Genomic DNA, 25,169 nt, shown 5'->3' on the forward strand with positions numbered 1-25,169 from the left:
TGAGAATGTAACCACTATATAACATTCAGAAGGCTGGCAGAGGCTTGTTAGCAGGCTTAGCCATCCACATAGGACCAGCCCTACTTTGAAACACTTCTACCTACAGGCCCTAACAGCCCTTCCCCATGCCTCTGCCACTGTCTGTCACTGTGCCCACCTGTCTCTGGGGTTGGGCCCCCATTATCAACAGCAGCCTAGAGAAAGCATGTGCTTTGTATCTTGCCCCCCTTGCTGCTGTTCTGCACATCTGGTAACACTATGTGAAGCTGCTAGCCTCCATCCATCCAGCAGCTCTCCTGGGAACTCAAGTGTTCCCTACCAAACAAGAAAGCAAGTCTAATGCCAGAAGTGGCCTTTGAGATTTTCTCTACTCCAAGAGCTAGCCATAACTTTTCCATGGCAATCATTTAGCACTGTGTAATCTTTTCTTTCACTGATAATTAAAATTGCAAATTTCATGCAGAATGAGCATTCTTGAATATTCGTTATAGAGATTTCAAGGAAAGAATCTACTGTTATCCAGTAAGAGCCTTTAAAACTCTCAGCTATTAAGCAGGCTCCTTGGTCTGGGTCTGTGGCAACTTAACATTTCAAAGATCTCTTTTCAGACAACAAACAAGAACTTTATTCACCTTAACATTTACAAAGGTGCCTGGAGCATGTGTTTCAGAATTTCATGATCACCAAGAAGGTAATAACAGATAAAGGACCACATCTCAGTGCTAGGTGGTAGCAGAGTCTAGCCAGACTTGTAGTTTTTCTTGAAATTAGTAGACTGCACCAGCATAAAAACATTCAAGTGATAGGCTATTTTTTTTAAGTCTGCAAAAGCAACCTATATTCTCAGAGAAGGCATACTGAGGACAGTAAATGGGAGCCTTAGACTCCATGACTCATGGAATGTCAGAGATTGTAGGGGCCTCAGAAGATCACCTTGCTCGGTTTCCTGATGCCAAGGGCAAAACTGGGGAGACACTCTGAATAACCAGATGACTTGTCCAAAGTCACATGGTGAGAAGAACGCTATGATTACACCTCGGGTCTCTTGTTATCCAGATAAAAATGGAATTCGAAAGTATTATTATTAGGTCTTTACTAATTTGTTGAATTTATGTCAGCTCAGAAAAGACAATTTCAAATTTCATGAAAACAGTATCTTCATGTCCCCATACCCAGAACAACAGCTACTGAAGGAGAGTCTTTATCTGTAAGGACTTCTAGTGGTTGGCATGAAGGGGCTGCCCCCAGGAACTGCATGTGACAGTTTCCTAGATCTGAAGACACACAGGTTGAGAAGCTTATGCTCTTTCTCTCCAAGGCTGGATAATGCTGGCCAGTCTCCCATTTTTTACTCTTCTGGAAAGCCCACTCCCCTCTCTGTTGGCAAGAACCCCTGGGAATGCCACAGGGAAAACACGGGGCTGGGCACTGAAACACCCACTACAGCTTCTCTAAGCCAGTCGTGTGAAGCTAGAGTTCCATGTCCCTCTGGTGCCTACAGCTTCCTCCTTCAGTAGCAGGCTCCTTTCTCTCCTAAATTATATCCTAGGGGTTAGTCCAGAGCCTGGTATATCCATGGTGCTAGTAAATACTGTTGAAGAAGTGCATTTAGCTTTGAAACTACCGCCTTGGTACCCACATCCCACAGTTTCATTCTAGAAGAAAGGACATAGTTTATCTACTGGCTGACAGCTGAAAGACCATCTCTATGCTTTCTTAGCAGATCATGGCTTAAAAAACCTCTCTCCAAGGTTACTCTGTATAAAGCCTTTAAAAGGAAAGCTAGGACTTAGTGATGAAATTTCAAACAAGATGACTAGCTGAGGAAAGAGGAATTTTAGAGTTGGAGGGGTGAGGTGGGTAGGAGCAAGAGTCTCTAGGTCCTTCAAAACAGACCATATCAGCAATCACTGAAGTTTGTTTGCTCAATACAGGCCTAAGAAAGAACAGTTAGGTCCTGGTATCTTTAACTTGATTCTGGGGTGTCCTCTTACTTTCCAGGAGCTATACACAGTGTATCCTGCTATATAGAAACCAGGCATTATCAAAACCTAAATTATTAAAACATTTGTTTCCATGGGATTAAGGGCTAAAGAATTTCCAATTCACAATTAACAAAGAGACTTTTTTTTTCCCTATAGAAATTCCCAAATTACTGTTTTTAAAGTAAATAGCATACAGCTATAGCCATGCGCGGTGGCTCATGCCTATAATCCCAACACTTCGGGAGGCTGAGGTGGGCAGATCACTTGAGGTCAGGAGTTCAAGAGCAGCCTGGCCAACATGGTGAAATCCCATCTCTACTAAAAATGTAAAAAAAATTAGCCAGGCATGGATGGTGGTGCCTGCCTGTAATCCCAGCTATTCAGGAGGCTGAGGCAGGAGAATTGCTTGAACCCAGGAGGCAGAGGTTGCAGTGAGCCAAGGTCATGCCACTTTACTCCAGCCTGGGCAACAGAGGGAGATTCTGTCTAAATAAAATAAAATAAAATAAAATAAAATAAAATAAAATAAAATAAAATAAAATAAAATAAAATAAATATTGTACAGCTATAAAAAGTAAATACTACTGAACAAATCCAGTAGTACTGAAGATCTAAATGTATCTGATTACATTTGGCTTTCATTTAGTAAACCTCTCTCATGGATGATAGCTAGCATTTAGGAGTGCTTGCTCTGAGCTGTGTGTACTATATTCATTGTTTTAGATTCATTTTCCCATTTCTTTCAAACCTACTTAAAAAATACCTACTATGTGCTAGGTACTGTTCTAGGCACTAGGAATAAAAATAAAAATGGCCTTGTCTAGAAGGAGTTTATATTGTAGTGAAATGTAATCTTCATAACATTTAATCCTCATTATACCTCTATAAGGTAGGGACTGCTATTATTTCTACTTTACAGATAAAGAAACTGAGGCTGGTCGGGCACCATGGCTCACGCCTGTAATCCCAGCACTTTGGGAGGCCGAGGTGGGTGGATCACGAGGTCAGGAGTTTGACACCAGCCTGGCCAATATGGTGAAACTCTGTCTCTACTAAAAATACAAAAATTAGCTGGGCGTGGTGGCACGTGCCTGTAGTCCCAGCTACTCAGGAAGCTGAGGCAGGAGAATCACTTGAACCCAGGAGGCTGAGGTTGCAGTGAGCTGAGATCAAGACACTGCATTTCAGCCTGGGCAACAGAGGGAGACTCCGTCTCAAATAAAAAAAGAAAGAAAGAAAGAAACTGACGCAGACAAAAGATTAATAAATTGCTCAAGGCCTTTATTTTCCAAGTCCATCAGCAGGCAGACAAGGCTTCTCACACGTTCTAAATAGTTATCACCTAAAGCACAATGCCACTTTAACAAGGCAGCCAGTTCTGAATTTTGGGGTTGGTATAATATAATTAATAGCTGTTTGTGAATTTTAAATCTTGTTCCCTAATTAATTGATCCCCTTATAATGGAAATGCTTTCCCTAGGATTAATGCATATATTTTATTCTTGACACGTTGATAAAGGAACCCCAGTTCTCATGATCACAGCCACACAGCATTGATTTATACTCACTGTAGAATAAATTGAGGATGTGCTGGAAACCAAGGAGAGTGAGGATCCATGAACTATTAAAAGAAAAAAAAAAAAAAGGTGAATTGATAGATGGCTGTTATGGAACCAAAAACGGGACAGGGGAGGAGAACATCAGCAATACAGGACACTCCAGGCTTGGAATGACTTAATCTCACCTTGGCACAACCTTTCCTGGTTTGGCGATAGGTCAGTGACAAATAAGTAATAGTTTGCTAAGGATGTCCCTTTTCTATTACCGCATTTTTCCCTTCAACCTTCTGAATACTTTTTCTCTTGACTGTCAAAATAATATATGATTACTGAACAAAAATTTTCAAGTACGGAGAAGTGTTAAGAAGCATATTCACTGTCACAACCTGCACTGACTCACAACTGCATTGCCCGGAGGCAACCTGTTACTGTTCCAGCATATTTTGCTTCATTCTTTTTTCTAATGTATTCCCTTAGGTTAAGACTGTGTTCCAAATACAGTTTTTTACCCTGCTGGCATCTGTCAGTTGTATACGCAAAAAAAGAGCTGATTATTTTTAACCTAAGAGGCTGTTGGCCACAGTAAGTTCATTCTAGATGACCATATAGCAGAATATTTGCTTAGAAAACATATCCATCAAAATATAGATTCTTTATTTGATTTCTATGTCTACAAAGTGATGAGCAAGTGGTGTCTTCTTTTCTGTTTCAAACTGGTGCTTTTGGACCAGAACCACTTATACGTCCTTAGCACCCTTCCTGCCCCCAGCCAGTGGAGACATCTTTTTTTTTTTTTTTTTTTTTTTTTTTTTGAGATGGAGTTTCACTCTGTTGCCTAGGCTGGAGTGCAATGGCACGATCTCAGCTCACCACAACCTCTGCCTCCCGAGTTCAAGCAATTCTCCTGCCTCAGCCTCCCGAGTAGCTGGGATTATAGGTGTGCGCCACCATGCCTGGCTAGTTTTGTATTTTTAGTAGAGATGGGGTTTCTTCATGTGGTCAGGCTGGTCTTGAACTCCCAATCTCAGGTGATCCACCCAGCTTGGCCTCCCAAAATGCTGGGATTACAGGCATGAGCCACTGCACCCGGCCGAGACATCTTATTATTTGTTCTAATTTTGCAGCATAGTGTTTTCTAGGACTTGGGTATTCTGGCTGCCTTATTTTGTGGGAAGCAGGTTCTTTATTTTCTTGGAAACTTCTCGATAACTTGTTTGAAAAACAGAACTATTCCTATGTTAAGGCGTCACAGGACTTGTAACTGGGCACAGCTTTCCTGGCCATGGGTGGAATGGCTCTACTCCCACACCGAGTTATGACCTGTAGTCTAAAGTGGGAGGCACGGGGGTAATTTCCACGTGTACTAAATGGCATTCATCTACCACCCACGAAGTGAACTCACCTTGGATTAGCAGTCAGCAGAAGCTACATGCCAACAAGATAGCTGATAAGTAGCTCAGCCTAACACTCAGGTTCCTCTCTGTCATCTTTCCAATAAACCTTCCCTGACCTCTCCTTCTTCCCTTTTATGTTCTTGTTACACTATGAATCCTGCACTGCTCTCCCAAGCTTGCCCTAGACAGTATTTTCCTGCCTCAGAGTCTGCCCATGCAGTTCTCTTCGTTTAGGCTGCATCTAAATACTGTCTATCAAAACAGATCTGCTCAAATGACATCTTCTCTATGGGACCTTTCCTCATTCCCCGGACTGCCACCTGGGTGGGCTTCCTCCTTCCTCTGAGCCCACATAACTCTTGGCTTGCTATTCCAGCCCTCTTCTCTCTTAGCAGCTCCCTAATGCTCTAAGCTGTCCCTATATCATCATGTACATCCACCCTCCTTAGCAATACCCTGCGTTCTAGATCTTTTCCTCCATGCTTTCTTCATCCATGACTAATCTGACTCATGCCCATAAAAAATCAGGTTAAGGTGTTAATGGCCAATAATGGCTTTCAGTGTTAATATGTCCACACATTAACAGAGGCCTTTAATGTCCCAACTTTGTGGCCTAATGTTCCACAGAGGTAAGTTAATTCAACTTATGACACAGACAATAGTGGAGGAATTATGTTGGAGGCCAAGTTGGTGAAGAGATGTGGGTAACATAGCCACACACACTTGCATGACTGGCCTGCCAGAGACTAGCACAGGGCTGCTATATGGCCTCTGGCTAATGGAAAATGGAAGTTTTTTCTTTTCTATTTCTACATCTCATATACATAAATTTACTGACACAGTTTTAGCACCAACTCTGTACAAGCATGGGGCCACAGGCAGAGAAGAGCACATCTGGCAGGCTTAAGGTAGAGGTAATTATTTTTCTCAATAATTAACTCCTCTCACTTTGTAAATAGCAACAGCAAGGCTGCGTTCCAACGAGACAGATTCCTTGATTTTCAGAGTCAACCCAAAACTGAATGTGGCTTACCTGAACCACTGCAGTTCGGCCTCCTTCAAGGAACTCGAGCCAAGTCAGAGCCTGGGTTGTGCAATGTGGTTATTTTTGGACAACAAAATGCCTGTGGGAGTTACAGAGGCTAAACAGCTAAAGCAGGCTACATAATTTTCCTCCCTATAGCTATACCTCCACATTTTTTCAGCTACAAGGAACCATAGAGAATATCTAGGCCATTTCTGCTATTGAGAAATCTGAAACTCAGAGAGGTTAAATGACTTGTTTAAGGTCACACAGCAATTCAAGAACAGGATCTGCTGACTAGAAGTCTGGAGAGCGCTCTGCCTTCGAGTGATCTGTTGTACTGGTTTCTGATTTTTTTTTTTAAGAGCCTTTTGGTGTCTTTTAGAATGGTGTCCTAGTCCCTTCATGCAGTCTTCACATGGGCACAAGCTAGGAATGTTTGAGAAGAAAGATGCTTTAGTAGGAGTGAAAACACTAGATAGAATGAAACAACTAGACATATTCCAGCCAATAAAGTAATCAAGTGCCTCTGATCCTCATCACAGAGAATCTGCAGGTAACAATCCCAGACTAGGCAGGAGTTTCCACCGTTAATCAACAACAGAGTACATTAAATCTCAGAATGGTTAAGTGACGTGGCCAGACACACAGCTAGTCAGGAGCAGAAAGAGAATTTGCATCTAGGCATCACGATCTACTTCTCATTCCACAATTGGGTACTGTGGAAAGAGAAGAATGAAATGCAGTTCTGATGGCTAATGGACTGCCCTGCCTCTCCACCAGCAAAGGAAGCATCACAAAACAGAGAAGACATTGATGAAAGATCAGAGCTTGCCTCAGACAGGTTTAAAAAAAAAAAAAACCCAGCTGAGTCAGATATCAAGGTAGGATTGAGTGGAAAGAAAGAGGGACTAGAATCAAGAGGCTTAAGACATCATGTGGCTGCATAAAGTCTTCAAGTCACTTTTGCCTCAATTTGGCCATTAAAAAAATGAGGATGATAATGGTCCTTGGGGAAAAGGCTATAATATGACAATTATAACAATAGCTACCATTGAGTGAGCACTTACAATACTCCCCTTTCAAAGTTATTTGTTAAATGCTTGCAAGATTCATCTCACCTAATCTTCACTTCAATTTTCCAAAGCAGGTACAATTATTTTTCACATTTCAGTGAATAGGAAATAGGCTGAGCAGGTCAAGTCCTTTCTCAGAATCACATTGCTAACAGTAGAGGTGCCAGGATTTGAACCCCTTCTGCAATTCAGGGGCTAGATACACAAGCATGCTGCAATACAAGCATTCTTGATTAATAAGTGTCTGTGCTCCCGGGGATTCCATATAAACTGATAGGGTGGAGGGTTTCTGTGTTTTTCATTGCATTAGCTCTTAGTGATGATTGGTGAAGTCATGGGATTTTTTTTTTTCTCTAGAATCCATTTTAATAATGCCTCAAGCATCCCCTTAAATGTACGCTATTAAAGTTGACTTTAAGATCGCATAATGCATCTGATAGAAAGTAATTTACCTGAAACACCTTTGAAAGGCTGCATCTGGGCCATGCCTGAACCTAATCTACATATTTATAATTCCTAAAACTCCTTCAAAGTGGAAAGTGCTAATTAAATTGCACAAACACCTCACACAAATACTTGTGCTACTTCTTCCTAAATTTCTATTCTGCTTTATGGCATATAATACACCTAACTGATTATTACAAGGAGGTTCTGTTTGGTCCAAACATGAAATGTCAATTTTCTTCCAACTGCTCCTGCAATACTGGGAGTTAATAAATTCAAAAGAAAAAGAAATTTCAACGAAAGGAATTAAAAACCTAATTACACAAACTCTATTCTGTTTTTGAATGTAATACCCTTAGAAGAAATAAAATCAATCTGATGCCATATTTTCCAAAAGATGATAATGTTATGTATTCACAGTGTATTGACAACGGTCCCTATCCATTCCCCTAAAGTTTGACTTTTACCTCTGTGCTTCAGTTCCATGTCACCGTGAATCATTAGGTTTACAAAAGTCTAGACACTGCTTGTGGGCAAGCACTTTTTATCAATGTCATTTTGACATCCCAGATATTCCACAGTTGTGCTGTCTGCCAGCTTGATTCCAGATGGAATAAATAAAAGCTATCTGATGACGACACTGTAATGGTCCTGGACCTTTATGAGGTGAAGTGTGCTTGTTTGGACAAGTTTCAGTACTGGACATGGTTCACTCAGGAACACACATGGCAGAGAAGAGGAATACAGTGCGGGACAAACTCCATATGCAAATCCTTCCCGGGGAGGTTGGGAAATGCTCCGTGGCGATGCTTGGCCAGTACACTGACTAGAAAGAAGTTCAAGACAAACTGCCACTTCCTTCACCTTAGGATCACAATATATTCTCTACTATCACTGTTCTGAGCAGTTATAGCATTAATTTCTAGCTCTTAAATCTCACAAATGCCCCTCAGTGACTCAGGCTCCTCCCCTCCTTAATCCTTGGTCCCAGCAGCTTCCCATATATGGATTTACAGACTTGTGCCTGTTCACTGAATGTTATGGTATGCAAATGATACATAAATCAGGGTGGAAAGTATTACGTTACCAAGAAAATAAACCAGGGGGCAATTGCTCTGTTAATACATTCTTTAAAACTTCTGTTAAAAAGAACATTAGACAAAAGCAGAATCCTGTGCCTTGTGTTTCTCTCCCTTTTGACTTGAAACTTCCTAAACAATCACAAGTTTGTTTGTTCTTTCATGCTGGGAGGATGCTGGCCCTTTTTCCCTACTCATGTGGGGACTGGGAAGCACTTATAACTCACCCTCCACATTCTGCTTTGTCAATGGCAACAAAGGGACAACTAGATGTATAGTCCTCAGACTAGGCTCCGTTTGCTCCAAGATTCCCCATTCTCTGGCTGGGGACTTTGAGCTGCCAGGAAGTCAATGCTGAAGCTGTGTTTTTACAGCTATGTTATTATAGCTTTATGGCTGTGTTATTATAGGCCATGACATGTAATAACATTATTGTGTTAACATTTATATGTATTATCTCATTTAATTCTCATAATTCCATGAGCTGAATACTATTATTACTCCTATTTTATCCATGAAAAAACAGAGGCACAGAGAGGTGAAGCAACTTGCTCAAAATCATATACCTAAAAAGCAGTGGAGCTGGAATTTAAACTCTGCTAGTCTGACTCCTATTCTTAATCATCGGTTGATGAGCATTGCCGCCAATGTCCTATCAGCCCCATCTTCATGGGGTGGGGATGATACCCTCCACAGAATTTTGACTGCTTACTCACCTAACTCATACCTTGGGTGATGGAACAAAGGAAGAGAGAAATGAAGTGAGCTGTGAAGACGGCTAACAAAGTTGTCCACATAACTTTTCTCCCATGGTTCTGATTAAAATGAACCAAACATAAAAATCCAACCCCAAATATTCTCAGTTAGCAACCAAAGAAAGAAAAGGGCATAACTGAAAACAATACACTTAAAAACCCAGTGCTTGAGAAAAGAGATGAAAAATTCTGGAGCAGAGCAGAAAGGCATGGCTGCCTGGCCCCCAGAGCTACATGGATGTGTCAACACAGGGAAATGAACTCTCCAGTAGTTCTCTCTGCCAAGATGGTGAGCCGGTGGCTGAGCCTCAAGGTGGAAGCGCATGCCAAGAAACTGTGGCCCAAGTCCAGGAGGGAGAAGCCTAAAGCGGAACTCAGTCAGCTCTATGGTTCACCAGTGATTTTTAAGCAGCCTCTTCCTTAAAGGCCTGGAAGGTTAATTAAGGGTCAGGCCAGACCTTACTCTTCAGAGATCCCCATCCCTGACCCCCAGAGTAGGTGGGAGAGGTGGGAGCACTTACAGGTGGGCTCTCAGGTTAATGAAGTGAACTTAGCATAGAGGACTCTTAACTACACTGAGTAACCTGAGAGATGGTAAGTTTCCTTCCTTACCTTCTTCAAACCCATCCCGGAATGAGCCTGAACGGCTCATGGTTCTGCTCTTCTCATCCAGGGACATGGAGCTATTCCGGAAGCGGCTGTCAGTGTATGGATCATACTGCCCATCAGCATTGGAGAGGCTGTGGGTCCTCAGCATGGTCGGGTTGGACAAGCTCATCTGGGTGACAGTGGTGGGACTCGCTGGAATAAAAGGAATAGAATCAAAAGGTTAGACATTCATGTCTCTCTTCAAATCCTGGTTGGGGACAAAGAGAAGAATGCTTGTTTTTAGCCATATGTGTTCCTGCCAACTCTTCTCCCATCTGTTTTCTAAAAGGTAGTCCCATCAGCATTTGAGTTACACACCGGGAGCTAAAAATAAGAGTGGAAAGGTGGGTCAGCTCCAAAGCAAGGCTCTGGGCCTCAGCTTTCCAACTTGGCACGTTCAGACAGGCCAGTATCACCTTCCAGGCATGAGCTAATTACTCCCCAGGCTCATCTGGAATGATTTTCTCTAAAGCCAAAAGCCCAAAATAGTCCAGCCAGGCTTTTGATCAGATGGGAAGCATCTGTGCATGACAAGAATCTCTTGCCTCAAAGAGTTATGGCTCGGAAAAAACAGTATGAACACAGGTCCCATTGCCTCAGATGGGGGACGTGTAATAATCATGTATAAAGAGTTTCAATGCAAGGGAGGTACATTTGTCTCAGCTAAAACTAGCTTTCTTATGAAAATCCTGTCCATTTGAGTCATGTGCAATATTTTCAGAGGTACTCATTTAGTCAATCAGAAATGAAGTGTTAAACCTCGCTTGATTACAAGCCACCTCTATCCTTAAAGACTCTGAATTTGTTCTTCACTATATTCAGAAAAGGCTGCCTCTCTAAAGAGTGAGATGAGAGTAGAAAAGATTTCTCACCCTCTATCAGTCCTTCAAGGCTCAGCTCCTACCCTGCCACCTTCACATAACCTCTGCCTATAACTCCAGCCAGCACTAATCTTTCCTTTTCCTAAATGTGTCTAATATTTGCTATCTAATTATATTCAGCTTTTACATGGTTTCATATAAAGCTTTGGATTGTTCTCTTTTACTCTATTATATAGGTGTGCATTGATGTGTTTGTCTTCCTGAAAAAGAATTCCATTGACATGTCAGCAGGGACTGTGACATAAATTCTTTTCCTTTTCCCACTGTGCCAGTCAAAGCATTATGTCAGAAGTAGGCATTGTTAAGAATACCTATTCAATCAAAACTTAACTTTTATTTCCAACTTAATAAAGCAATGAGGATGACCTAACATGGGATATGCAATAAAATCTATTTCTTCAGAGGTCTTAGAAAGAGAATGCATTCTTTTTAAGAATGGGATAACATGTTCTTTGCTATAGCCCTACCAATATCAACCAAATAAAGAAAATTATTGATTACAATATCAAAAACTTTACTATTTTCTCTATTTATTTTGCTATCAATCTCCTGTAATTGAACTATATTGCCGAGGGCTAATCAGACACTGAGCAGGATGTGACTATATGTCTATTTCAAAATATAAGATAACTCAAGTGATGGGTTCACCAAAATCTCAGAAATCACCACTAAAGAACTTACCCATGTAACCAAAACCACCTGCTCCCCAAAAACTATTGAAATAAAAATATATTATATATATAAGATAACCACTGCCCTATGGAGCTGATCAACATAGCTAATGACAAGTGGCTACTCACCAAGCTGGGAAAAGTTGAATCTTGTTCCGGAGGGAGAAGTCACGCTGGAGCCAGAGGAAAAGGGGGAATTGGCAGCCGTGTCCTGCAGGCCTCCTGCAGAGTGGGACCGTAACCATTCTTTTGCATCTTCTTGCGTGCGAAGCTGGGAGGTGGGAGTATACCTGGACAGACAGAAATCAAGCCAGAATTAACTATGAACAATGCTTATTAAAATGAACTCTGTGGAGCTGATGGTAAATATATAAAAAGAAAACATATATCCAAAGATGATTTTTTAAAAATCAGATCACTACATGTCCCGAAACTTATGAAGTTTCTCAAAACCTTTTTTATATTTGGCTGTGTTTGGGGAAAATGACTATTCCTTTCAGTTTGGAGGGAACACATAAAGGGAAGAAGATTGGTAAATGCTCAGAAGAGCCGTCACTGGGCGTATCTGTAACATGTTGCTTCATGACAGTGTCACGTCAAAGCCCCCACCCTGACAGGACTGAAGCAACAAAATGAGCTGCTGCTAGAGCTTTGAGGGAGTTTTAATTAGACGACTCATGGCATCTGCCATTCTACAGCACAAATAAATGACCAAGAATCACAGCATATGAAAAAGCAGACATACAAAGCAAGGTTTGAGGACAATGATGCTTATAGTAGTTGCTGTAATAGAGCACAAACAAATCTTCATAAAAGCAACCCCAAATTGTTGGGTTTTATAGGAGAGAGTCTTCAGAAGTTATGTGGCCCACCTCCTCACTTATTCTGAAATGTATATGGTGATGATTTATTGAACATCTACAATGTGCTAGGTGCCTTCATGTGCATTATCTTACCAAAGCTTCAGACCTACTCAGCAATGCAGATGCCATTATTCCCATTTTACATTCAGGGAAGGTAAGGACCCTGGTGGTAGTCACAGAGTTGAGATTTCAATCCATGTCTGATTTTAAAATGCATGTTCTTTTCATTATGCCCATAAGTAGCATCTGAAATTTCTTTCCTTTTTTTTTTTTTTTCGAGATGTAGTCTTGCTCTACTGCCCAGGCTGGAGCAAGGTGGCACGATCTCGGCTCACTGCAACCACTGCCTCTTGGATTCAAGTGATTCTGCCACCTCAGCCTCCCGAGTAGCTGGGACTATAGACATGTGCCACCATGCCCAGCTAATTTTTTGTATTTTTAGTAGAGACAGGGTTTTACCATGTTGGCCAGGCTGGTCTCGAACTCCCGCCCTCAAGTGGTCCACCCACCTCGGCCTCCCAACGTGCTGGGATTACAGGCATGAGCCACCGCACCTGGCCTGCATCTGAAATTTCTGAGCGCCAAGTGGCCAGGGTATCCTCAGACTTATATATTATGGAGTGACTACTGATTATGTCAATAGAGGGATTCTTTAGGCTTAAGGAAAGATGTTGTCAGTGTGTTTGTACTGGATGTTCATGTGTATGGAGTGGGTGAGCTACACAGGAAGAGTCAGAGTGAGACGGAGCACAGAAATGTTTCTTCCTTAATGTTTTTACTATATCTAACAGACATGCAACTTTCCAGGACACATCAATTGCCTGAAAATAGCCTGTCATGTATCTCTATTCTGAATTTTTAAAAAACCAGAGCTACATAATTTTGATAGGCTAGATCTGCTACAGAAGTATACGCACCATTTCAAAATGTTAACATTTAGAAGTTAGCTTCCTCTCAGGGCACCAGTGGGGCATCAAAGTCAAACTCACAGTGAGAGTGGCCATGATTTAAGCATCTGGCATGGTTGCTGACAAGCAGCTCATAGGCACGATTGAAACTGGTAAGTACAAAAGGCCTTGCCAAGGCCCCCTCTAAGGCCACACTGCTCAACTCCTTCCTGCAGGATGACTGTTGGGAGATTTTAATACTTTCCTTCTTAGATTCTTAGAATTGGCTTTACTCAGAGGATCCCATTGAAAGGAAGCATTGATACCTACCTCACATTACTGTTCAAAATGCTCTCAGTCTTAAGAGCTGCAGGTTATTAACTACAGACATACATGACAGCAATGAAACATTTCATTCCAAGTTCCATTTTATGCGAAAGCACTTAATGCTTAGTGCAGGGTGAAGCTGATGCTACAAGGCATGTGGTGTTTAGAAAGCAGAAGAAATGACAGCTGCAACCATCAGACAGCAAGATCACGGGGGAGGCATTAGCAAACTGAAGTTTCTCTGATTGGCAAAGTGATATAGATGGTGTGAGCAATGGTGACTTATAGCATCTTGTTTTGCCAGGACTAGCACCAAAAATGAACCTGAGCCACCACTTACCAGGAATGGAAGGACAGTCCTTCCTGGGAGTCTTTTCTTTATTATCCACCAAAAAATGATCACACCCATGTCTTGTTGGGCAACGGAAGTGGACCAATTTTCCATTAGAATATTTAGACAAGGGCAAAGTATCTGTCTAGCAATTTTTTATGGGCAGAAAAGTTAAACATTTTCAAATTGGGGGAAAATAGTCCTCTCCTCCTGTGCTCTTGTCCTAGCTTACAAATCAGTATGCTATAAGTCATGTCCTTTCTCTTGGAAGACAGCCATGTGAACAGAATGGTCACGGTGAAGTGCTCAGAAATTAAACCCATTGGCCCCAGAAGCAGCAATGACTGCTCCTTGGGCTTGCCCAGGGATGTTTTTCGTGAGATGGTTTTACCACATTAAGCCTGAAAAAGCACAGTCCCTGCTCAAGCAAATAAGCTGACAAATGGAGAGTGAGAACGAGAGGGTGCAAGGGGAGCCGTTATCCAAAAGGTCCTGCTGTGGTGGTCAAAGCGGGGACCCCAGCCCAGCCCAAACCCCCACCAGCCATGAAGGAGTCACACAGCCAAGCTCCAAAGCCACAACAGATGGCACAGATGCAAGGAAGAAACACAGATACCTGAGTCCTTTCTTAGGCAAAGTGTTCCTATCAAGGTGCGGGTCACTGTAGGAAAGTTAAAACAAAAATAAGAACTTCAGAGCAGCACACAGAAGGCAGGAAGAGGGAAAGCTAGGGAGGGGGCTAAAGGGCCCTGGAGAAAGAGGCACACATCACCAGGAAGTGCCTTATCCAGCTAGGCATGCAATGCAACACATCCACATCCGTGGAAAACAAAAGAAACCAATCCTCAGCCTGAGCTGACAACGGCGCATACTTTACCCCAGGTCACCAGGAGGTCTGAGTCCCTTAACCCCAATTGTTCCTCGTTTTCCACAGATTCAAAGCAAAACTCAGGGGTTGCTCCACCTCATAGCAGAGGTCTTGTGCCTTCTGCTGCCCAGGGGCACTCTCTGCACCAACACGGCTTCTCAGAGAGAGGGATGCCCACTTCCCTGCACCCCTAACTCTGGCCCACCCCCTAAATGCCACTGGCAATGACTTCAAATGGGAGAAGGGACTTGTTGGAGGTTTCAAGAGGCCAGCAGTCTGCATATTTGGAATTCATCTGTAACGAAGTGAATTCCAGGTCCCTCTCAATTTCTGCGGCCCAGGCATAGCTAGGAGCTGAGTCCTGGGTGGGGCATGTTACAACCTGCTGGCTGATAAAGCATTTGGATTTCTAAAGACCAACGGTTTAAAGGCTTGGTTTGTGAGCTGACAAAAACAAATTTTTCACTGTTGATGGGATGAAGGCTTTTTTTTTTTTTTTTTTTTTCTGGCAGGAGACAACATCTGTTTGTTATGTTTGGCCAAGTCATCACTCCCCCACAAAATTAAGGTCAGTATCCATCTCTGAGGCCCACCCACAGCTGGGGGCAAACACAAGCATGTACATTCGTAAAGTCTTAATACTATACACATTCTTTTTCATTATCATCGTAGGAAATGGGCACACAGAACACAACAGTCTGCAAGACATAATGAGCCAAACTTCAGCAAAGGATTTTGAAAGGGAGAAGAGGCAGCTGCATGGGGAGGGGTAGACAAAGGTGAGGGCCAAGCTACACAGTGGGTGGCAGGTCATTTCTGGGCTTGGGGTTGGGGGTGGCAAAAGGAATGGGAAGGAAGCTGAAAAGCAGAAACATGCCACAGGAGGCCACAAGAGATGCAAGCGAGAGCTTCCGCTGCCCCAGATCAAGTGGCAGGGTTTGAGGTCGCCTTCCCAAAATGGGAATGAAGGGGCCAGCCCAACTCCACCTCTCCCTGGGCTTTAGCAGACAGGAACAGACTCTCACTGGCATGTCCATGTGTCACAGAGTACACTAGAGCCACAAACACAAGCAGGAGCCTTAGGCCAACAGCCTCGCACAAGACATCTGGTTTGACAACGAATGGGCAGAAGAACCTAAAGGCTCGGTTGGTCCCCGGCCTGCAATGTCATTACCTGTCCTGTTTCCTGGGCAGAGTACTTCTGCAGAACTTAGGGCTAGCAGCAGGGGAAGAGAGAGGGCTAGAAGTCCAGGCAGGTAGAAAACAAGAGAAGGAACATTAGCTTGGAAGAAAGGAGAGGTGTTGTTATATACATTTTTCTCATTCCCCATGCTGATCCTTGCTTTCTTCCCTATATGCAGAAACTGGACACCTTTATCCCTGCTGCAGTGAAATCCAGGGCTCTGAGAACACTTCTAATTTCTTAATTTCCTATCAGTCCAGGAGGAGGGTGTTTGCCACGATGACAACAAACCTACCCAGCTGTCTAAAGAGCATCCTACTACACGCTCCATGCCTGCACCCAGTCGCCTGCTCTGCTTGCACAATTACAAGGGGAGGGAAAAGAAGCCGTTGATGAACAAACAGGATAAAACTGAAAGATTTCAAAAGCTGAATGCCATTTCAAATGGTAGCATAAATCTGCCCCCGAGAGACTGAGCAGCTCCAAGCACCAAGAATAACCACAGAGGAAAAGATAACAGGGAGCAGAGCCAAGCTTGATTCCATCCCAAAGTGGCTTCCCCATGAAAGACAGCAGTAATTAGAAAGACAGAAATCTTACAGGCAAAGGCTATTCGACATTTGGGACTCCTAAGCTAATCTTTTCATTTTTGGAAGGGTGTCTTTCTGAGAAAGGCAGCCAGAGGCACAGCACTAACCTTTCTGACAGTGTGGTCTTCACACTGTTGGTTCTGACAAAGGGAGTCAAGGAGTCGTCCTTGGAAGAGGCGATGAGGCCAGTGGAAGAATTGTGGCTGGGGCCCCCTCCACTGCTGAGGGAGATGTCGATGGACTCACAGCTGGTGTGGAGGCTGCTGATAGACTGAAAGCCCAGGCCATCCTTGCTAACTGCGGAGGAGCTGCTGGCGTTGGTGCCCCAGGTGAGGCTATTGGAAGGGGCCGAGTGGGCTGAGCTGGGGCTGGAGGCTAGCGGAGACTGGTTGAGGTCCACATTCTTGCTGTAGAGAGGACTGCTGCTCCCGCTGCTCAGGACCCCACTGCCTGATGGGGAGTCTAGGTTACCTTGCTGAGTCATGGTGGCATGAGGATTGGAGATGACCACCGAATTTTTCATGTTTTCAGCTGTGGCGATGGGCACTTGCTTGGTAGGCTTCCCACCAAAGAGTCTGTGAAGAGACAAAGGGTTGTGTAGGTTGAACACCCAGTGCCAAGGGGCACCGGACTGTTAAAGAAGGGTAGGGCAGAGGAGTTGGTGAGAATTCCTGGGGAAGGAAGCACAGCCATTCCTACTGAAATGGCCAACGGTACTTCAGGGAAAGGTCAGCCATAAAGTGGGCCTAGACACTAGTGCATCACAGGCTGCCGTCTTCAAGTTCTAAGCTGCAGCTGAGACTCTGACTCCATCTGAGCCAAAGAGCCATGAGTAATAATTTTCTACAGGCCTATTCACATGACACTGGGCCAAGATCTTGCTTCCCTTTCTTTCAATAGATGGACTAACTAGAAAATTGCCCTGGCCCAGGAAGATGGTTGTGTTCATCATCTCTGTCTCTGCGGCCCTAGGCATAAAGCAGGCACACAGTTTATGACAGCTCAACTCTAAGGGATTTGGTTTCTTGACCTCTGAGCACAATACACAGAATCAAGAGCATGAATCTAGATCTGGAGGTGGCCTGGGAAAAGTATCTTCAGAGATTTATCCACAATAGAAAGCGCAACTGGAAAGATGTATCTTTTGAAGCCAGAGAGCTTACTTATCCAGTGACATACATAGAAATCTTGCTTGGTTCACAAGACATCAGACCAGACACATTGGGTGTGAACTGTGTCTCTGTGACAGACTCACAGAAATGTCATTCCATGTCATCTCCCCCGCTCGTGGCCAAAAATGTGCCATCAGACTGCAAGGAATGATATAAATGCCCCCTCTTCCACTGGCAGAGAGCTTTCTGGTAGAACGTTGAAATCATCTTAAAGTCAGAGAATTGTCCACATTCTAGTAATGCAAAGGCTCTATTACACTCACTAAAACCTGTGTGGAGTAAGTATCTCACAAGTGACAAAACTACTACGTATTTCTGATATGCAGGTTGCCTTGGGTGCTCAAAGTGGTGACAGTTTGATCTCTGTCCTCTCCAGACAGTCCTATAAATCTCAAGTATTGTAAAGACAATCAGTCAATCAATCCTTACTACAGTGTGTGGTGGCAGAAGGGAAATGCTTTGTGTCTGGTGACGACCAGGGAATGAAATATCCTAATGTAGAATCTTGGCTTTAGAATGCTTACATACTTCCAGTGATGACAGGAACCTCGTTACTTCAAAGGGTAACTTGCTCCATTGCCAAGCACTTCCAATTATTAGAAAACCCAAATCTCATCCACTTTTTTTTCTGACTTTCGCATATTGCTCCTCATCCTGCTATGCATGACTATATACAAAAGTCTAATCTTTGGTCTGTTAGTCCTTCAAATCATTTGAAGAGAGTTATCTATCACATTCACCAAAGATTTGTCTTCACCATACTAATACACATCAAGAGAACTGAGAATACCTTAACGATTTAGGAAAAAATGTAATTTACCAGGAATTGGCTAAAAAGTGTTCAATGTAGAGCCCTAGGAGCTTCATGCATTTTCAAGCATTCTATTACACTAGCCTAAGGGTCTAGTAAAATGCCTTTGTAGTTAGTAAAGGAAATCTATAATACCAAAGAGTGAATATTACATATAATACTTGAGGCAAGAAACAGAGAAAATTTTCATTTACAAGGCAATCTGTTAAAACAACAAAGAGCAGCACAACAGACTTACCCCTGGTAAAAAAAATCGTTACTGAAATTCTAATAATCAAGTCTGGACAAAGAACAGTGAACTGCTTCATTATACCTTTCATGTGGAATGCTTCTTCTGAAGTCTTTTCAAACATTCCTGTTCATCCCCAAATATGTACGTGTGCATATAATTTTTATTTTCTCACTGCTTGATTTTCTTTTCCTGGGACTTTCTTTCTTATAAGAAATTTCCTGGGAAAGTAGGATGAACTGTAACCTAGCAGTTGTAGTTTAAGAATGGTCCAGTGGATATTATAATAAGATAATACGAACAGGCAAAAGTTGAATAAATTTAAAAGAAACTTAAAACAAGTGAATAATTTGTTTATATCTAGAGCTTCTACCCAATGTGAAAATGTGGGGAAATGATGTCTATTTAAGGTAATAGGAAATCAATTTCTCTTTTTCAGAAATATTTCTTCAAGAGGTTTTTGTGTGTGTGTGTGTGTGTGTGTGTGTGTGTGTGTGTGTGTGTGTGTGATGGGGAGGGGGAAGTTAAAATTTCAGACTGACTTGGAATTCTGGAGTAGCGTAAAAGTATATGTGGGGACACTGGGCTTTGGGAGTAAAGGAAGGAGCTGGTCAATATCACTGCCTGCCATAATGAGGATGCTCAGCTGAAGAATTATTAACACAAGAAAAAAAGTTATCTGCTCCCCTGAGCTACCCACCCAGGTCCAAGGGTGTATCGAGACCTCACTCTGGATTGGATGGTAGCTAACTTCTTTTTTTTTTTGAGATGCAGTCTCACTCTGTTGCCCAGGCTGGAGTGTAATGGTGTGATCTTGGCTCACTGCAGCCTCCGCCTCCTGGGTTCAGGTGATTCTTCTGCCTCAGCTTCCTGAGTAGCTGGGACTACAGGAGCACACCACCATGCCCAGCTAATATTTTTGTATTTTTAGTAAAGATGAGGTTTCACCGTATTGGCCAGGCTGGTCTCGAACTCCTGACCTCCTGATCTGCCCACCTCGGCCTCCCAAAGCGCTGGGATTACAGGCGTGAGCCACGGTGCCCAGCAGTAGCTAACTTCTATTGAGTGCATACTATGACCAGACACGGCTACAAAGATGTATCTTTACAAAAACCCTGACAAAAAAGTATCATCGTCCCCATCTTACAGGTGAGGAAACTAAGGCAGAATTGTTAAAAAAGGTTATATGGCAGCTAATTAAAATGGACCTAAGATTTGATTCTAAGATGATTGATTCCAGAGGCCTAAGTTTTTCATCCCAAAATGGGAAAATAGTCAACTGCAAAACTGCCGGCAGGATCTGACCAAACAGCTTTACTGGAGGACTAAAGTGGAGAAAAACAGAGGGTGCTTCAACTAAGAAACAGGAAATTACTAAATCCATTCCCTGTATTCTGGTTCTGCTCAGCACCATTTATGTACTCACTTACCTGCGGAGTGTGGGAGAGGCCACATCTGGGTACTTGGCTCCAGGCTGGAGACTGGTCTGAGCCGGGCTGGACACAGGATGGGCTGCCGGGTTCACTTTCACCGAGTTACAGGAAGCCACACTCTCATTGTCTGATGAGATGCCTTTCTCCTTATCTGTTTGGTTGACCAGACCTGGTAGAGAGCTGCCTAGGGCTGTTTTGGAAGGCTCCCTCAGTTTGGGCACTGGCAGGCCTGCGGACTTGCTGCTGATGTTGGAATCTATGCTGCTGGTGCTAGACCTGTTCCCAGCCCCGTTCCGGCTGTTGGACTTACTGGGCCTCGGCAAACTCCGGTACTGAAGGTTTGTCCGGGAGCTGAGGGCTAGATACCCGTCATCCTGATTCTGAGCCCCATCCATGCTTGACTTCCGACCAGCAGACCGACTGACTAGTGCAGATGACTTTGGGATTTTGCCCAGTGTGGCTGACCTGCTGGTGACAGTCACCCCGCTGGCTGTGATCATGGCCAGGCCGGCGGCGGAACCACTCTGCTTCTTGAACCCAAAGCTGTTGGCATTGGCAGTGGGTGTCCTAGAGCTGCTGGGGAGGGGCTTTTTGGATTCGTCACCACTGCTCCGGCCTGCATCTGATGGGGAGCGCTTCACCTGGGAGGCTTTAGGAGAAAGCCTTCCTTTCTCAGACACCTTTGCGTCGTCTGTTTTTCCTAAGAGAGAGATCAGCAAGGTTAGCCTGCAAGCCAAGAGCCCAGCTCATCCATCTCGTCTGTTTAAGACGTTCTCCTCCTCTGAAGAGCTGGTTCACTTTTCCCTTGGGGAGGCAAAGGAAAGAGCTTTTTATAAAAATAATATAGCCTACTAATGTACCGTGAGCCTTTTAGGAAATGTCAATAATTTTACTCGTTTGCAAAGCAGTCTAAATTTACCCAGGATAAAGCAAAGCCAGCCAATCACTGATATGTCTGGGGGGAAAGAACCCCCTGCCTTTCCTGACCTTTCACCCTCTGTCCTTTAAAGGGCTGTCCCTAACATGTCCAGGGGATACCTCTGCCCTTGTTTATAAATATCCCCTAAGTCAGGGACAACATCAACTCACCATACCCACGGCTCGTAAACCCATGCTGTTGAATAGCCTGAACTGGCTGCATTAACTCACCCAGTGTCTAGTTAAACCAATTCAATATGTCTCAGCAGCCGAACCATCCTCAGAGCTTAAGAGGCTCCCATGCTTACTTATTTCCACTTAGTAAAAGGTAGGGATGTGAAAATTTATGGAAGCTCGTTGTTAGCAGAGTACAAATCCTGAGACAAAATATATAATGTCAAGTCCTTGCTAGAGTTAACTATGGCTTTGGTTTTCAAAATGACAACTGTAGGGCCAAGACAGCCCCGGCCTCTTACCAGTTCCTGGGGTCTTCAGTGCGCCTGCCGGGGCTGACGGCTTCGTCCTTGGCATGGTGATGCCCACCTGAGCTGTCATGCCTCGCCGCCATGAGCCTGTCTGGGAGATGACAGGATTCTTCTTGCCCGATGTGCTTTTGTCGGACTCGTCAGACACGTCAGAAGGATTCCGCCTCCACTTGGAACCTGACTCCATCTTTATGCCGCTGTCTGAGCCTCCGTCTGATTTCTTAACATCATCACCAGACCACAGGGAATTCCTCTCCACCTGTGAGTGCTTCTCAGCATCCGTCTGTGGACAGAGACTCTCTGAATTAGTCCTTCCCAAATCCCAGGCTGGGAAGCCCCTCACTCCAAAGGCAAAAATGCCAAAACACTGGAGTTGTTAAGGGAAAAATAATCATTACTTTAAAGATGTTTGGACTTTTGTACTCTGGATGTCTTGTTAGAAAGCCTGATTTTTTTTTTCGGTCCGAGGAAAGTAAATAATATCAATGTATCCTTAGAATGGAATGAGGTGGCTGAGCACAGTGGCTCACGCCTATAATCCCAATATTTTAGGAGGCTGAGGCGGGAGGATTGCTTGATCCCACAAGTTTAAGACCAACCTGGGCAACATGGCAAAACCCCGTCTCTACAAAAAATAGAAAAATTAGCTGAGTGTGGTGGCACACGCCTATAGTTCTAGCTACTCGGGTGGCTGAGGTGGGAGGATCACCCCGGGGAGGTGGAGGCTGCAGTAAGCCGTGATCGCACCACTGTACTCTAGCCTGGGTGACAGAGCAAGACTGTCTCAAAAAAGAAGAAAAGAAAAGCAAAAGAAAGGAGTGAGGGAAGAGAGGAAAAGGGGCCCAGGAAAAAAGAAGGAAAGAGCCCTAGCGAGGGGAAGGGGCAGAGCAGATGGAGATGCAGTGGGAATTCAGCCACCACCTATTTTCTGCCACTTGAACAAGCCTCCTCCAACTCTGGCGGCTGATCTCTAACCAGCATCCAGTCTCCTGGCCCGTTTCCCTTTGTTCTGCCTTCTTCCCATCACTCCACTGCAGTGAGATCTTTCGATCTAACACACCAAGCAAGGGAGCAAGTGAGCAAGGGTGGCGGCTGGTTCTACTCAAATCAGGGAGAGCCAGGAGCTGAGGGGAAGCACATCTTCGAATGGTACTTCCCCCAAATGTGGAGAGTCAATGGTGCCTGCTCCGACCCCAGCATTATTTATATGCCACTGCTTTGCTCCCCTTGTGGGATTTTGTTCTGACAAGGGATATAATTAGCCAGCTTTCTTTGGAAGAGCCCTGACCTGCTGGCCATGAAACCCAGAAGGGGACAGAAGTGTGACGTTAATGATCTCCTGCAGCTAAAAGGCATAAAGCTGACCAGAATGCTTTGGAGGCCTCCTGGGGTTTGAGGCCAGTTGGAGGATGTCAGTAGTGAGAAGCAGCACAGTAAATGGGGAAGGGAGGTCAGGAGCGCTTTCAGGGTGGGTATACTAAGATACCAGTCCCATATTTGCAATGCTTAACTACCGAGAGTAGGCAAGATAGGAAATTAAAATGAACACCTGGCAAGAATCTGCCTAACGCCTGTCATCCAAGAGTGGAACAAAGGCCTTCCTCCATGGAACACAATGGCTGAATGGGATAAAAGCTAAAAACAGATAGGCAGCCCAAGTTTAATCGCCTCTCCCACACCACCCCAACCCCTTCTCCCCTTATGAATTCCACTCATCCATTAGAGACACCTTATGAGTTCTTTCGTTTGTTTTTTTCCAGCTAAGTATTAGTCACTAGAGATGAGGACAAACACACACTCCCTGGCTATGAGAAGCTCATCATTCAGCTGTGGCAAGGGACAGAGAGAGGGGAGTTCCTACATGTGGGCACAGGGCAGGAGCTCACTCAAAGCTTGATGAGCGAATGAATGAGCCAAGGAACGAGCCAAGGAACACACGCTTTTCAGGCCACAACAGACATTAGCAAAATTATCTTATCCGATCTCAGCCTCTATTTAATCAGAAACGGTAAGTACGCAAGTACTCTTATCTTTATCTCAATCTTACGGAAACTAAAGTTGCCCATTCTTTGTCCCACCTACCTCAGGTCAGTCTCCTTCCTCTAAACACTTCCAGTACATTCATCCAACCAGAATTCACTCCATGCTTGCTGTCTGCCAGGCACCATGGAGGGTCAGAGACTCTGGGGATAAGACTGATTTCCCACCCATGGTGGAGCTTACAATCCAGTGAAACAGGCAGAGATAGAATAAATAAATACAAACAAGGGTGTAATTGTAGACTATGAAGACTATTATAAGGAAAAAGACAAAAAGTCTGAGAAATAAATATAGACATTGACCTAATTTAGATGACAATGAGGTGGGTAGGTGACAGTGATCAGTTCAAAAAGAAGTACCCTACAGAAAGAGAAGAAACTTACTTAGTAAAAGAAGAGTTTGGGGCAGAGCATACCAGGGAGAGGGAACCACATGTGTAAAGGCCCTGAGGCAGAAAATAACTTGGCTTTGGAACATTCACTTCACAAATATTTTTTGGGTGCCATTATGTGCCAGGAAAGCTTATTCGCACTAGGAATACTGCAGTTAACAAGTATAAATCATTAACCTCATGGAGCTTACATTCAAGTACATTTTAACATATTCTAATATGCCCTAAGAGGTACTGAAAATTTAGCACATGCCACATCCTGGGTTACTGCATTATTTATTCTTTTAATGTTCCTATACTTATTTCCCCCCAATCAAACTGTAATGATGCTAATACTAGTAGCATAACAACTACAATTTATTGAGTACTTACTATGTCCCAGGCACTAAGCTAAAGTGTTTGATATGTATCGTTAAATTTAATCCTTATCAAAAACCTGTGAGGAAATAACAGTTAATAGTCTCAATTTTACATGACAAAACTGCGGCACAGAGTGAAAAGAAAATTTCCCAAGATCACACAGTGAGGAAGTAGAGATGCAGGAAATTCAGGGAGTATAAAGCAGAGCCCACATGTTAACCACCATGCCACACTGCCCTCCCTAAGGATAAGTTGAGGTATATGATACATTTGTGCATACTCAGTAGCACCTAATATCTATACCCAGCAGATTCTCCTTCCATACTGGCAGGCTCCCCAACCCCAGTTCTAGAGCAGCTCTAGCCTAGCCTCTGGGTGGGACCCATACAACTCCAATTCCATCAGTGGCAGAGAGAGCGCACATGCCCCTGGCCTGGGAATGTGGCTTGACTTTCTCTCTCTGGAAAGAACAATCATCCAGCCATCACATCTCCCTAGCTTGGTCCAGGGTGGTCACCTTCCCAGCTCTACTCTGAATCCTTCATGAGCTACATGCCGGACTATAAGGTGGCACCCCTTGGGATTAAAAAATGAGAAAGTCCCAGCCTCTCTGTTCCTGGAGCTCGCAACAGCGGAACCAGCCAGCAAGACATCCACATGGGGACGTACGAAGAGTTCTATACTGTCTTCCCCTCCATGCCTCTGCCAGTTGTTTCCATCTCAATGGTACCTCCTTTCTGAAGGGTTTTCTTCTGCCTGTTCTTG

The 25,169-nt window shown here is 43.8% G+C and overlaps 1 protein-coding gene across 5 annotated transcripts in view; it reads right to left on the minus strand.

Annotated features, from left to right (window-relative positions):
- Window positions 1-25,169, minus strand: part of NAV2 (neuron navigator 2) — a 780,691-nt gene that overhangs the window by 55,732 nt on the left and 699,790 nt on the right. For 4 of the 5 annotated variants that reach the window (XM_032166418.3, XM_032166417.2, XM_058424469.1 and 1 more), the window contains 8 exons: window positions 21,605-21,896; window positions 20,208-20,910; window positions 16,673-17,140; window positions 15,967-16,032; window positions 14,541-14,585; window positions 11,646-11,806; window positions 9,929-10,117; window positions 3,554-3,606 (listed from right to left, as the gene is read on the minus strand). In XM_032166418.3, the coding sequence (XP_032022309.1) occupies window positions 3,554-3,606; window positions 9,929-10,117; window positions 11,646-11,806; window positions 14,541-14,585; window positions 15,967-16,032; window positions 16,673-17,140; window positions 20,208-20,910; window positions 21,605-21,896 (1,977 nt within the window). Of the gene's footprint in view, window positions 1-3,553; window positions 3,607-9,277; window positions 9,377-9,928; window positions 10,118-11,645; window positions 11,807-14,540; window positions 14,586-15,966; window positions 16,033-16,672; window positions 17,141-20,207; window positions 20,911-21,604; window positions 21,897-25,169 lie in introns of all 5 variants that reach the window. The other variant, XM_058424471.1, reaches the window with a different exon arrangement.

This window comes from Hylobates moloch, unplaced genomic scaffold (genome assembly GCF_009828535.3).
Source record: "Hylobates moloch isolate HMO894 unplaced genomic scaffold, HMol_V3 SCAFFOLD_11, whole genome shotgun sequence".
NCBI classification, from domain to species: domain Eukaryota; kingdom Metazoa; phylum Chordata; class Mammalia; order Primates; family Hylobatidae; genus Hylobates; species Hylobates moloch.